The following is a 16088-nucleotide window of genomic DNA, read 5'->3' as shown; positions in this document are numbered from 1 at the left end:
AGATATATGGTTGAAGAAAATGCATTTAGCAAATATTAATACCTGTCTAAAAATATTTGCAAATAGCTTCTCTATCTGGGCTACAAAAAAGGCACAAGTTCAACGTGCGTCTAATGACAAAACCTTTTTTTTTTCTCCACAGCTTTGATTAGAGTAGGGAAAGGTTAACATTCATTGGGCTATTTTTGCTTTTTGTGTCCTGCTGGGCAGATATACCTTCACTTCCCTTATTGAACACAAATCTCACGGTGTTACAGTGCCTCACCACACCCAATCAGATTCCAAGTTTGAAATTCCAAGTCTGATGGGTTGGTAGGAGACCACACAAACAGCTGAGTGTACTGATAAGTAGATGTATGATGCACATTATGTGGTATGTTATACTTACAGGAGGACCGGGCTGCCCTCTTGGTCCTTGAGGTCCCTAATAAGACAAAAAAAAAAGGAATGTAATAATGATATAATGATCATAATGATAATGGAGATGTAATATGAAGTATCAAAGACATGGCATTTTCAGATCTTGAATTTATATATATATATATATATATATATATATATATATATATATAGGTGGGCAAATTTGCAAATGTTTTTGTCACCCATGAGTGCTTGGAATGCACAGCAAAAACATACATTGTGTGAGGAACAATAGGAGCAGGTGGATGAGTACTGCAAACAAATGCTAACACGGTCCTCATTTGACCTTCATACCTGGCTGTTTGATAGACAAAAAGTCAGTGCAAGCCCATACATTGGCTAAATATTGACAATGAAAACAGTATTAAACACAAAACCAAAAATATTATATATTGAAGCTTAGCAATCATAAAATGTTTTTTTCCCTCTGGTTTCACTTGGTGATCTGGCCAGTAACACACCTTTGGACAGCAGCATTGTTAGTCTGGGGAGGGGGCAGTGTTAGATGGAATTGCAGAATTAGATAGACGAACAAATTGAAGCCAAACTCCAGCTAACACTTTATAAGCAGCTACAGAAACAGTTTTTTTCTTTTGGTATAAAGTTTTTACATAAATAAAAAAATCTGACCATTGTAAGCACCCCTGTCAGAGTGAAATAGTTTGCCTCATCTCTGTGAGCGCCGGTTCACACTACCGCGACGCTACTTCCCGGGGCGACCTCCGAGATCGCGGTGCGAGCAGCGCGCCGTGACCTCGGAGCGGCCCCCACGGACTTCATAACATTGAAGTCTATGGCGGTCACCTCCTGGTCGCCCCAAAGAAGCTCCGGACCCTTTTTCTAAGTCGGAGCGACTTGTGTCGCTCCTATTAGAACGGGTCCGCAGCTTCCCTATGGGAGGCGACCTGCGGCGACCTGTGAGGCGACCAGGTCGCCTCACAGGTCGCCTTAGTGTGAACGGGGGCTAACTGATACATTCTGCTGGAGAGCATGTTCTTTTAAAAAACAGACTTAACGACTGGATCACCAGATGAAAATAGAAGAAAGAAAGCCTAAAAAAGGAAGATAAATGCAGCTATCACAAATAAGAATTGGTAAGCTGCAATATAATAAATGCTTGCTTTTGGTTTTAATACCACTTTAAGATCTTAAATAACTTATTTTATTCACAATAGAAAATAGAAAACTTATCAAATGTTTAAACTGAGAAAATGTACCATTTAAAAAAAATAGGGTCATCTTGAAATTGATGGCAGCAACATGTCTCAAAAAAGTTGGATCAGGACTATCCTTACCACGCATCGCCTCTTCTTTTAACAACATGCATGCAGAATTGCTATATGTGGTTTCAGGGTGAGGCTGATAGTCTTATTCCTAGACCAGGGATTCCCAAACTACGGCCCTGCAGCTGTTGCAGAATTACACATCCCATGAGGCATAGTAAAACTCTGACATTCACATACATGACTAAGCATGATGGGAATTGTAGTTCCTGAACAACTAGAGGGCCGTAGTTTGGGAATCCCTGTCCTAGAGGGTTACTCCTCTGTCTTTTTGGCCTTTGGCAGTGGTGTTAACTATTCAAATTATTTACATCTTGGGCAGCCATATTGGCGATCTTAACATCTGTAACAGTTCAGGGTGGAATTCTGGGGTGGGCTCTAGCATCCACTTTGTTGGTCCCACTAAACCCTGAAGCCTCATTGGAAAACACGGGTCATCTCTGGTTAAGGTGTAGCGCGAGTCCCAGTTATACTTTATTGTATTTTATTGTCTCCTGAGGATGCAACAGACTGCGAAAACACATTGGGACCTCTGATTACTCATTTGCGCAGTACACAGCTGCAATACCTCCCTTCCACATAGAGCATTTTTGTATTTGTCACATCTATTTTGTGATATTGGTATATTAATGATAGGAGGTCTGTTTTGTCAGCAGTGGCTAACAGTGATATACAGTATATTATGTGTCAATGCTCTACACCAGGAGTTCCCAAACTGTGGGTCGGGACCCACTGGTGGATCGCGAGCTGCATTTGAGTGGGTCGCGATGAGCCTGCAATTCACTGAGAGCGGGCCTGCTTAAATTGTGCTGTGCGAGCCCGCGCAAATTACAGAGAGCCAGAACAGTCAAATCGCAATGGATTCAGGACCCCGCCCATGCAGTTTACGGAGGCTGGTCTGCATTTCCCACGAGGAGGATACTTGCATCAGTGAGTACGTATGTGGGCTGTTATGTAGGATATGTTCATGGGGTGCAGAGCCAGCTCCTCGGTCCTGCTGGCAGCAGCGGTGGTGGCTAGACTGGCGGCGGGATTCTCTCAGCGGACAGAGACAGCAGCCTTGGTGTCATAGGAGGACCAGGTGGCCTGGCGCTGTCAGCAGTTCATGGCAGCTTCTGTGACCCCAAGGAGAAGGAGAAGAGCCAGGACACAAAGGCCAGCATAGAGCTCCTCATCATGGAGACTCTGGGTGAGGTGTGCTGGGCCCTGGAGAGACAGACAGGGGCTTCAATTTCACTGTGGACAGCTGGTAGAGGAAGGAGGGTGAGTGCCATATAGCCTTATATTTATTTAAATATTAAGTGTATTCAAAAATAAATTGATTGATATTTTTAATTTAACATCCCCCTCCCTTTAAAATATGCATTATTATTAATAGTATTTGCATTTATATAGCGCCAACAAATTCCGTAGCGCTTTACAATATTCAATTACAGTGGGTCGCGAAAAATAACTGTATTCAGAAGTGGGTCTCGGCCCAAGAAAGTTTGGGAAGCCCTGCTCTACACCATATGATGTGTTTTTAACATTTGCAATCAATAAAATGTTCTTATTGTTAATATGTTTGTTGTGAGTCCTATTCCTAAAGTTTTTTTTTTTACACCTGAAAAATCCCTATTTTATTTTTTCCTTCTTTTTGTTCATGTATATTGGGATGTGGTGTCACTTGATGTCATGCTTCACCTCTGTGTTTTTATGTACATTTTACACAGCATCCCAACTTTTTTGGGACTGGGGTTGTATTCAGTTAGGCAACTAAAGTCTTTAACAGTATTCATAACAGCAACCGATTCAGCAGGCTTCATGCTCACCATTCTGAAGCCCATGCATACACAGCTTTGTTACAATTTACTTTCTTATAGTTGGTTTTATTTTATTCTCGAATTGTCACATAAATGTGTTGGCTTACCATTTCCCCCCTGGAGCCCTTTTCGCCACGATTTCCCTAAAATAAAAAATAAAAACGTTAAACTTGTTTAAAACCAAAGGCTAATAATGTGTTCAACACAGTTTTTTATCATGGACTCAGCAACTATATTTTTCCTATTACGCAGAACTTTTAGACTGTATCAAGATTGAGCAGGTATCTTAAAATGGAACGAAACCCATCGATGTAATGGTTTTCAAAAACAGTTACTGTACATCAAGACATGCCATGACTGATAGCTATCACAATTGCTTGTGCTCTCAACCGAACTGTCACATCATCACATGTGCAGCATCAAAGCAACTGGAGATCAAACAGAGGTCAAGATGGCAGCTTTCTTGGCTGTAAAAAGGATAGGAGGGTTTATTTCCTGATTAAAGCAACAAGTAAAACCAATCAGTGAGCCGCTAATGTATTCCCTCACCTGCCTGTGCTAAAATCAGAATGCCTACTTGGTTTGCAATATTCGGAGTCCTATATAAGCTCAATGCATCCACAGCAGACACCAACCACCTCACATGGTCAGAAGAGGGGAACAGAAGTGTACTTCTTGCAGCAAGTGCTATGCAACTTAATTTCTTTCTGCTTCTTGAATCACATTCAGCTTTCCAAGGCAGACATGTTTTAAGTGGAAGTCCGGTCTAAGTTTAAGTTTAAGCCTGCTCCCAACCACATTCTAAGCCCATGCTAAGCCCTATTTTAACTACCCTGTAAAGGTAAGATATGTATACTTACCTACACTAAAGGTAACCTAGTCTGATCACGTGATTGGCTCCCAGTGCCAGCTTCAGTGTAGAGAAGGGACATTGGACAATGGATGCCCAATAGTAAGTCTATAGGTGATTCCAACGCGTACGCACTGCAGCCGTTGTCCCCTGAAGTCAGCCACTGGGAAGATTATGTGACTGAACCAGAACGCCCTTACATTAGGTAAGTATATGCATTTTTCTTTTACAGGGTAGTTAGAATAGGGCTTGGAATGGGGGTGGGAGTAAATTTAGGCTTAGATAAGTTTAGACCGGACTTCCACTTTAAATCTGATTGGTGGTAGCGAATAAAATTAGTACTAGCACATTTTACCTAAGGCTTCTGTATGTGAGAAGTAGCAAGAAAGGTGTTCCAGCATTATCAGAATGTATGTTTCAGGATCACCATATTACCAACAAAAGGGAAAGGGAAAAACTGGTATCTTTCCTCAATGGACCCTAGAAGTACTGATCAGATAGGCCATATTCATATATCTGTAGCACTACCTCCAAAAAGGCTCAGCTGTTATTAGCTAGTTATTCCCCAACAGTACAGTGGCCGTCAGTCACCCAAACAACAGTCCACACACTCTGGCTCCAGTGAAACGGCCTAGGGGATATATTTTTGAGATTTATTGCTTCAAAGATTTCAACATTGAATGGCCAGCAATTCAGGGGAAACTGCCCCAGTCCAAGCTGTGTCTGGCTTTTACACCTCCAGAGCACACAGTCACCATTAATTATGTTAAGGTCACTACTCACAAGTCCCCAGAACAGCTGCCACCTTCCAGCTTCCTCCAAACATGGTCAAGTGAGAGAGGCTAGCCTTCTCTGGACCAGGTTTCCCTGGTGTGGTCTTGCTGTCAGTTTCAGAATAGATCCAGGTCCTCACTTTTGCCACACCCGAGACCTCACAGAAGAGTAGCACAGTCTAGAGGCTGCTTCAGGGGCAAAATCCCCACTGAGGCTTGGAACTATCCTTGTTGGGGAAAGACTAGGCTCTCCAATCCTAGACTATATATTATGAGTTCCCTAGCCCCCTTCTGGGCACACCTCCCCTGGGATTGGCAAGGGCATGATAAATATACAGACTGATGGTTTGAACTTCCCTCTGTAAACTCTGGAAGCTTTTTCCAGAGGCAGGGTAAAAGAACTGAACACTTAGCCTGGGAAAAACCGAACAGACCAGAAGAAGTAATCACTACTCCCTAGATTTCAGAAGGGAACAAAATTAAATATACCTAGCAGCCTGTCTAGGAGGGTGCTACATATGCATCTCAAGGCTTAATGTTTGTAAGGATGCCATTAACAGACTATGAGCGTGTATAAGCATACTATGCAAATATAGTAAAATACAGTATTAAAGTAGCAGTCCAGGCAAAACCTAACACTAAACCTGCTCTGTGCCACATTCTAAACCTAATCTATCTAGCCCCGTAAAGCAAAAATTACTGTACTTACCTATTCTGCAGCCAATCTGGTCCGGTCCCAGCATTAGCTGTCAGCGTGGAGGTGGGTGCAGAAGAGGCATCCAACAACAGAAGCCCCATAGTAACTATGGGTGACATCACTTCCCAGGCATTTCACAGCCGTTGTCGGTCCTCTCCTGCACACAGCCTCCACCGCTGGAGACCGGACTAGATCGGCTGCAGAATAGGTAAGTACAGCGATTTTTGTTTTACAGGGTTTGATAGATCAGGTTTAGAATGTGGCACAGAGCAGGTTTAGCGTTAGTTAGGTTTTGCCTGGACTTATCCTTTAATCTCGTAGCAAAAGTGCAGAAATATCGACAGTTGTTACAAAGTGTGAAGCATTCAACATATATTCAATTTTTGCACCATCATACAATCTATCCACAAGCACGGTCTATCACAGGTGACAAATATCAATAGCAATGTGTGAATACTATTGTGAAACATCTTGGACCATCTGAGCAGCAACTATGTTGTACAGTACAAGAAGTATGTTGAGACTGCACTCTGAGTGCGATACTGTGCCAAATAAGTGTACTTCAGCTACTGAATTATTCCACATTGTTAGCGAAACAATCAATATGTCATTATATGTATACACAGACATGCCTAGTCCTCGTTGCTATATTACGCTCTAACAATAACATTTTGTTTAACATTATCAGCATTCCACACTTGAAATATTTGGGTTTATTATAATAAATTTGCTATAGCAAATTATTTTAAGCTGAATTTAGGCAAAACGCAGAATGCACAAATGATTCGTATTTCTGTTTGTCCTGAAATTTGCACAGCCCCACACACAGCACAGCCAGGTGAATGACACCACGTACAGTAAAGAAACACTGTGGCGTCCTCTATCCAGTCTCCTAATTGGACATAAGAAAGAGCAGCAGCAGACTGATCAGTTCATCCCTCTATTTACTCTGCTCTCTCCTACTATCAATATGTTCCTTGTCAATACATTTGCATGCAGCACATCTGATTGGCTCCCAGGGGATTGCAGGAGACCGATATCAAGTCAAATGTAGGTACCTTAGCTAGTTTAATGTTAAAAAATGCATTTATTGAGTACAGCCATAGAACATTTGTATATTGTGCCTGGGGTTCAGCTTTAAAAAATAAGGAAAAGGGAATGATTTTTTTAAATGCTAATGAGAATTTAAAAGCTTTGCATTGTTTCCAGTGCAGATTGGAAGGTAAAAGTAAAAGCAGGAACCTGATTAATAGCTAAAGCTGGACACTCACTAATTTTTCATTCAGCCCACGGATTCCTCCATTCACGCTGTACAGTACATGCTGCAGCTTTTGATGGCTGATGGCTGTCAAAATACCTGAACAACTCACCGGTAGAAAAAAAAAACATGAACAACTGCTGCATCCCATTACATGGCTGTGGTTAGGCCAACAATTTCCAGCAAGCCACTTCGGCAAAAGTTGATTGAACAATTACCTGTTGACGAATGGAGCAGGGCTGCCAGGGCCACTCAGTAGGCAAATTTTGGCAACTTCCTACACTTTTAGGAACAACAAAGTATGATCTTATATAGGATATTTTAATTGGTAAAGACCCGTCTTATAACTGCATGCTATCCGCTTCCAGTCTCTAAAATTTTTTGAAAAATGCACCATATTTATACGAATTACAGATAATGTTTAATGCTGTGATACTCACCAGAGCACCTGTAGGTCCAATTATACCATCAGGTCCTAGTGGACCACTGTTCCCCTGTACAAAATCAGACAAATACACATCAGCATAATAATCCAATAAGAGAAGAATGGATATATAGATTCAATTTGGATTGAATTGTATTGTAACTGTACTGACTCCCTTTATATTGTAAAGCACTGCCCAAACGGTTGGCGTTATATAAATCCTGAATAATAGTCATAATAATAATAATTATGTACTTTTCTATCTGTCCCAGCTGTTATCAGATAAGCAACAAACAAGACATCTAGGATTCTATAGAAGGAAAAACATTGTGTATCACTTACAATTTGCCCTGCTGGACCTTTGGGACCAATAATGCCAACTAGACCGACGTCACCATTTGGACCCTGGAAAGATGAAGTTCCGTGTGAATAGAAACACACACAAGACCACACATACAGAAGAAATAAGAAGTAAAAAAATGTTCAATGGTACTGGTTTGTTAGTTTTGTGATTGCCCAAAGTGAACAAACTGAATTCATTTAATGATAAAGTGGAATGCGAACTCCGATTTCTTGCTTCTAACATTCTTCAAAAAAAAAAAAAAAAAAAAGTAGGACAACCAGCCAACAGATCCTGATAAAAGTTTTTATGTGGTTTATTATTCATGCAATGATCACCCATGGTCTGATAATCTTAGCCAATTTTATTTTTGATGTATGCATAATGTTTTAAATATTTTCATTATAATGATTGTTTTATTGTTTATGAATAGGCAATAGTTAGGGCAACATCTATGGTAGGCTATAGTCTTTAAATGTCGTTTTAGCCGTACATGTGAAAATGATTAGCTTTAAAAAAATAATAATTTCTGTGTGTGTTAGGGTCTTCAGCCCCCGTTCACACTGGGGCGACCTGTCAGGCGACCTGGTCGCCTGACAGGTCGCCTTCCATAGAGAAGCTGCGGACCTGTTCTAATAGGAGCGACACAAGTCGCTCCGACTTAGAAAAAGGGTCCGGAGCTTCTTTGGGGCGACCCGGAGCGACCTGCATAGACTTCAATGTTATGAAGTCCGTGCCGGCCGCTCCGAGGTCGCGGGGCGAGCAGCGCGCCGCGACCTATGAGGTCGCCCGGCAAAGTACGTCGCCCCAGTGTGAACGGGGCCTAAAACCATTCTTGTTTATATAGTTTGCAACTATATTTGTACATGGGAGCAGCCATATTTTCTCATTACATATAAAGGCTCTGCTTCCTACTTCTTAGTGTATCACAATGGTTGTACCACACTGTTCGTCTCTCTCAATTTCAGCCTCATGAAAGTAATTGTAAAGTCTTTTTTTTTTTTCTTTTAGTTAAAAGTAACAAACATGTTATACTTGCCTGCCCTGTGCAGTGGTTTTGCACAGAGCAGCCTGGATCCTCCTCGCTCCCTGTGTCCATTCAGACATGGAGCCGTGGCCCGCCCCCACCCCTTTTCTCTCTTCTTTGGCTGATTGACTTTGATTAACCTCAGCAGGATCCAATGGCGCTGCGCTGCTGTCTCAGCCAATGAGGAGGGGAGTCCCAGGGAGCTGAGACACTCCTGCAACATTGCTGATTCTAGATGGACCTCAGGTAAGTATTAAAGGGGCTAAGGGGGGCTGCTGCACACAGGAGGCATTTTTCCTAATGCAAAATTTTAATTAAGATAAAAAAACGGAATTTTTGTAAAATCTTACCTGTAAAATTCCTTTCTCTGAGTCCTCCGACAGTCGCCGCCTCTTCATATTCGTCACATATGGGGTATTAGACTTTGCTCCGAAGGAGTAGCTAGGCAACAGAATATGTTAACAATAAAGCTTTTAACATATCCCACCCTCAAGGGGTGGTCCCCTCAGTCAATACCCTCCTACTTCCTGCAACCATATCTCAGTTTTAGTGGAATAGCAGTAGAGCATACAACCAAACCCCAAAAGAGGGGCGGGGGCGGCGACTGTCGGAGGACTCAGAGAAAGGAATTTTACAGGTAAGATTTTACAAAAATTCCGTTTTCTCTTACGTCCTCCGACAGTCGCCGCCTCTTCATATTCGTCACATATGGGGACGTCCCAAAGCAGTGCAAACATGAGGGGTGGGAAACGCATCCGCGCCGAAAGGCAACGCAGTCTCCGCATCAAAGAAGGAACCTTACCAAAGGTAGGAAACCAGCTGGGCAACAGCAAAAAACAAGTGCTCAACAGGAGCAACAACCCAGGAAAAGACAAAAAACCAGGGGATACAAAACTTATCCCAACAGCCAGGAGTCCCCAACAAGGGACCCTAGGGAACAGCCGCACTAAGAACCTTGCGGCCAAAGGAAGCATCCGCCGATGCCTGAACATCTACTTTGTAGAATTTTGTGAAAGTGTGCACGGTCGACCAAGTCGCCGCCTTACACACCTGGGCTACAGAAGCCCCATGACGACAGGCCCAAGACGTACTCAGAGATCTAGTAGAGTGCGCCTTCACAGGCACAGGGGGAACCTTCCCCTGCAAAGCATAGGCCTGTTCAATGGTCTGCCTGATCCATTTGGCGATGGTAGAGGCCGAAGCCGCCATGCCCTTCCGAGGACCCTCTGGAAGAACAAACAAGGAGTCCGTCTTTCGAAAAGACTCAGTCGATTTAAGGTAAACCCTAATCGCCCGAACAACATCCAGAGAGTGCAATCTCACCTCCTTTGGATGTTTAGGCTTCGTGCACAACGAAGGCAAGACAATATCCTCATTAAGATGGAATTCCGAAACTCGTTTCGGAAGAAAAGAAGGATTAGGTCGCAAGACCACCTTATCCAAATGAATAACCAGGTACGGAGACTTGCAGGACAAAGCCGCCAGCTCCGACACTCTGCGAGCCGAAGTGATCGCCACCAAAAAGGCGACCTGTTTGGACAACATAGACAACGAGATCTCCCTGATCTGTTCAAAAGGAGCACGTTGTAACACAGATAGAACGAGATTCAAGTCCCAAGGGGGCAGAGGATCCCGCCTCGGGGGAACCAGATGCCGCACACCCTGAACAAAGGTGCCAACCAATGGGTTGGAAGCCACGGGACGTTGAAACAGAACGGCCAGAGCAGACACCTGACCCTTTATCGTAGCCAGCGCCAAACGCTGATCAACACCCGTTTGAAGGAAAGACAGCACACGGGACACCGAGTACGTGCGGGGTGAAAACCCCCTGGACTCACACCAGGCAAAATAGGCCTTCCAAGTACGGTAACAAACCTTCCCCGAGGAAGACTTCCTCGCGTTGATTAAAGTATGAACGACCTCCGGAGAGAGACCCCTCTCCTTCAGGACCTCGGTCTCAACAGCCAGGCCGTCAAAGCCAGCGACTGTAAAGCAGGATGGTATATCGGTCCTTGAGACAGTAGATCGTCTCGAAGAGGCAGACGCCACGGGGCGTCGACCGCCAGATTCACGAGGTCTGCGTACCAGGACCGGAGAGGCCAGTCCGGTGCCACAAGAATCACCGTGTTGCGTTCCGAGTGTAACCTGCGAAGGAACCTGGACAGCAACTGAATCGGTGGAAACGCGTACATCAGCCTGTACTGATGCCACGGGGCCACTAACGCGTCCGACGCGTCTGCCCGAGGGTCGCGCGTCCTTGCCACGAACCTCATCACCTTGTTGTTGAGACGAGACGCGAACAGGTCCACATCTGGAAGACCCCACTTCGCGCACAACATCTGGAAGACAGCCGGATGGAGAGACCATTCCCCCTGATCCAGGGTCTGGCGACTCAGATAGTCCGCCTGCCAGTTCTCCACACCCGGAATGTGAACCGCCGTTATCGCCGGGACATGAGTCTCGGCCCAAGACAGAATGTCGGCCACTTCTCGAGCCGCTCGGGCACTCCTGGTGCCCCCTTGGTGGTTGATGTAGGCCACCGCCGTGGCATTGTCCGTCTGCACCCGAACCGGGCAACCCTGCAGCCGGTCCGTCCAGCGATGAAGACAGAGACTTATCGCACGCAATTCCAGAATGTTGATCGGAAGGGAAGACTCCCCCTCCGACCAAGTCCCCTGAGCGGACAGAACGCCCAGAACACCACCCCAGCCCGACAGGCTGGCATCCGTGGTGATCACCGTCCACGAGATCGGACGAAACGACTTGCCCCCGGACACCAACGGGGACTGGAGCCACCACAGAAGGTTTTCCCTGGTGCGAAGACTCAACGAGATTTGAAGATCCAGAGATCGAGGTCGCCCGTCCCACCTGGACAGGATCTCCGCTTGGAGACCCCGCGTGTGAAACTGGGCGAAAGGAATCGCCTCGAAGGCCGAGACCATCAATCCCAGACATCTCATACACGTCCGCAGAGACGAGTTCGGAACGTCCCTGAGGGACCTGACTTCCTCCCGGAGAGTCCTGAGTTTGTCTTCCGGCAGGAAGACCTTCGCCTGCACCGAGTCCAGTATCATTCCCAGATAGGGGAGACGAACCGACGGACTCAGTGTCGACTTTGGAAAATGTATCGTCCAACCAAACTCCTGCAGAGTTTGCATCGTGACAGACAGGTCCTCCTCCAGACCCTGGCTGGTCGCAGACCGAACCAGAATGTCGTCCAGATACCCCAGGACAGAAACGCCCTGGGCCCTCAATAATGCCAGAACCGGTGCAAGCACCTTGGTGAAGACCCGCGGAGCCGAGGCGAGACCAAAGGGCAACGCCACGAACTGATAGTGATCCTCCGCAATGGCAAATCGAAGGTACCTCTGATGACCCTCGAATATGGGGATGTGAAGGTACGCATCCTTCAAATCGATGGAGGCCATGAATTCCCCCGGAACCAGGGCAGCCACCACCGACCGCAGGGATTCCATGCGGAACTTGCGAACCCGCACAGAGCGGTTCAGAGCCTTCAAGTCCAGAATCGGACGAACCTTGCCCTCCTTTCTGGGCACGGTGAACAGATTGGAATAAAACCCCCGAAACCTGTCCCGATGAGGCACCGGAACCACCACTCCCTGAGCCCTCAGGTCCCGCACCGCCAGGTGCAGGTCCCGCAAGCGCTCTGGAGACAGTTGAAGATTTGAGGGAAAAAATCTGCTCTCCGGCCGAGAGAGAAACTTGATCTTGTAACCAGATCGAACGATTTCCAGAACCCACCTGTCCCGCACACGGGCCAACCAGGGCTGAAGAAAACCGAGCAAGCGTCCCCCCACCCCAAAACTGGGTGAGGGCGCCCCTTCAGGCCGAACTGTTATGGGCTGCAGGTCCGGATTGGCCGGACTTCTGTTTACCAGACCAGGGCTTCTTCTGAGAGCCTTGACCTTTGAACGGTTTGCCCTTGTAGTGCGGCCGAAAGGCACGAAAGGACCCCTGAGGGGGCCAAAAATTAGCATGCTTCTTCCCAGAAGCCCCCTTAGCCTTGGGGAAATGGGGCAAGAGAGTGCTCTTACCCCCGGTGATCCCCTTAATCAACACATCCAGGGACTCCCCAAAAAGGCGAGACCCATCATAAGGCAGATTGGCTAAGGTCTTACGTGAAGATTGGTCCACCGACCAACATTTTAACCAAACCAGGCGGCGAGACAACACCGCCACGCTGTGCACACGTGCAGCCAACGGAATCAGGTCCAGGTCCGCATCACACAGATACATGACACCCTGGTGGATCTGATCCACCATATCCAGGGTCGCCGGCGAGGCCGAATCGGCCACTAAGACGCGCCTAAGCATCTGCGTCCAACTTGCGATCGCCTGGGCCGCCATGAGAGAAGCAAACAGAGCCTTAAGCATAGAACCCGTAACAGAATAAGTATGACGGGCAAGAGACTCCAGTCTCCTATCCGTGGCATCACGGAAAACAGGGGAACCCTCTGCAGGAATCGCAGTGGCTTTGTTCAAAACCGCAATTGCATGATCCACTGGTGGAGGCACACACCACCTTTCATCAGTGGCAGGCGAAAAAGGATAACGCAGCTTGAATTTACTTGGTACCGCAAAAGGTTTGCGCAGATCGCGCCATTGATCCTTAACAGCGCGCTGAAAATCAGCATTGCAGGGAAAAACCTGCGGCGTCCTGCGTTTCCTCTGCGTCCCATAAGCCGCCAAGGCAGCGGGGGGACACACTTCGTCCTGCAAACGCAGCGTTTGCTTAATGGAAGCAATCAACTCATCCATGATTGCAAGCTCTTCAGGCGAGCCAGGGGGAGAATTATCAACCCCCTCAACTTCAGCCTCCACCTCAGACCCCACTAGATCAAGAGAGGAGCGGGACCCCGATAAGGAGGCCCCTGCCATAACAGCCCCATCACCTTCACCCTCAGAATCAGAGGAAAGAGCAACTCTGGGCCTTTTAGTAGATTGAGCAGCCACCAGCATCTGCACCTGAGCAGCAAGGCCAGCCACAATGGTGGCTAAATCCCCCCCTGGGGGGGAAACAGCGGTCCCCTGGCTTTCCACCAATACTGTAGGAAATTTGCCCTCCTGAGAATCCATTGCCCCCGTAATGCCAGACAACCAAGGGTTAACTGCCCCTTTTAAGCAAGCGCGGCAAGCGCAGCCCACCGCACCACACTCAAGCACAATGAGACCCCCACAGGGAATATGCAAACTGAACACAGGCAATGGATAGCAAGAACAGAAGGATAAAACCTGAGGAGACCCTCGCCGCTGCTGCTGCCTCGATCGGTGTTCCTGGAAAGAGGAAGTGATGCTGCCAGGGCGCTCTATGTAAGCCTATGGAGGCTACAAGAAAATGGCCGCCATGCATGTAAACCATGCGGCCGGAGCGGGTGTAGGCAAAATGGCGTTGTTTGGCGCCGAAACCGCCGCTCCACAGTGCATTAAAACACACATTACATTCCAATATCAGAATACATGTCAGATCGCCGCAGCGATCGCTGTATATGCCCAAACATGCCAAAAAAAACATGCCCCACAGCACACAGCTTCTCACACTGACCAGTCTGACACACACAGTGTCATACAGCTCCCCCCCCCCTTGCAGCCCACAGCATGCAGCCGAGAGATAGGGAGACAAGCAGTGTGAATAGAGGCAGGTTACACAGTCCCAGACTGACACCCCCCCCAGACAGACAGGTCCCCACATAAATACACTTACCTCACATGGCGTGGGGGACCCGCACAGGCGAACAAGCCGCTGCACATGAGGCAGGGAGAGTCGCAAGTCAAGACGCACAAAATGGGGGTTAAGAAACCGCACAGCGTCCAGTGAGGTAGCCACCTCACCAATCATCCCTGCACCGAACAGGGATGGGTCGTTCACTATGCCAGGAGCGTTACCTGGCTGAACGCTCGATGGCAGACTGGGAAGCCACTGACCCACGACCTGCGACCAGGGGGATCAGCCCGAGACCCAGTCCGCATGATCCTCTTCATCCGAAGAACTTACTAACGCTGACAAAATAACAGCTAAATAAAGGTAGAGAGAAAAACTCAAACAAAATATTAAAAAGAAGAAAGAGTCTGGGACAGAAAGTCCCAGCACAGAGAGAGCCAGCCACTCCTGACAAGCTAGACATTAAAACTGAGATATGGTTGCAGGAAGTAGGAGGGTATTGACTGAGGGGACCACCCCTTGAGGGTGGGATATGTTAAAAGCTTTATTGTTAACATATTCTGTTGCCTAGCTACTCCTTCGGAGCAAAGTCTAATACCCCATATGTGACGAATATGAAGAGGCGGCGACTGTCGGAGGACGTAAGAGAAAACCTTTTGTCTTTACAACCACTTTAGGTTCTGACCAATGTAAAACAATGAGCTCCCTATTTACTAAAGTGGTTGTAAAGGCTAAAGGTTTTTTTATTTTACCTTAATGCATTCTCTGTATTAAAGGGGTTGTGAAGTCAGAAGGTTTTTTAATCTTAATGCATTCTATGCATTAAGATAAAAAGCCTTCTGTGTGCAGCAACCTCCCCAGCACCCCTTAATACTTATCTGAGCCCCATCTCTGTCTAGCGATGGCCGTCCGGGACTCTCCCTCCTGATTGGCCTAAACACAGCCTTCTTCTATTTCTTTTGGATACTGATCCAAATGGGAGAGACTTTTTCAATTTCTAAACAGCTGATGCCCTTGCAATACTTTATTGAGGAAAGCTGCCGTCTGCATTCCTTTAGAAGTGATTAACCCTTTGGGAGCATCTCACCAAATATAACATTTTTGTTGCAGAGGATGCATAAAATCTGACTTGTAGTAGACTTCTGAGGATATCAGTGAGCCAATCACACTAACAGGAAATTACATTTCTGGGGGCATTCTGGACACCAACTTTTTACAGAATGCCTCCAGGTTGCTACATTGCATTGCCTTTTACATAAAATTACGGGGTGACCTACTGAAAAGTAAAGGTACATTTTTATAACCTTAGATTACAATACGGCTTGTGTTGACATTATATATATGCTATAAATATTTTTTTATGTGCTATATTTTTATCCCATGAATGCAGGGTTACCCTTTAGGGTGAAGATTCCTAAACTTCTTTAGCGAATCGGCCTTGTTTTCTCAATCGCTGCCTATCCAGGAGGCCGTGTGACTAAAGTGAAAACTGATCTCCCTCTACTGGCTAATCTAAAAATCTGTTTATATTCTG

General features: G+C 46.4%; 1 protein-coding gene across 1 annotated transcript in view; it reads right to left on the bottom strand.

Annotated features, from left to right (window-relative positions):
- COL24A1 (collagen type XXIV alpha 1 chain) overlaps positions 1–16088 on the bottom strand; it is a 417206-nt gene that overhangs the window by 19203 nt on the left and 381915 nt on the right. Inside the window, exons 51-54 of the mRNA XM_082265511.1 lie at positions 7850–7912; positions 7524–7577; positions 3613–3648; positions 389–424 (exon numbers count right to left, since the gene is read on the bottom strand). Coding sequence (XP_082121637.1) covers positions 389–424; positions 3613–3648; positions 7524–7577; positions 7850–7912 — 189 coding nt within the window. The remainder of the gene's footprint in view (positions 1–388; positions 425–3612; positions 3649–7523; positions 7578–7849; positions 7913–16088) is intronic.

This window comes from Pelophylax lessonae (genome assembly GCF_965119305.1).
Source record: "Pelophylax lessonae genome assembly, chromosome: 8".
NCBI lineage: Eukaryota > Metazoa > Chordata > Amphibia > Anura > Ranidae > Pelophylax > Pelophylax lessonae.
Note: the sequence above shows the minus strand (reverse complement) of the source record. Positions and strands in the feature narration are given on the sequence as shown.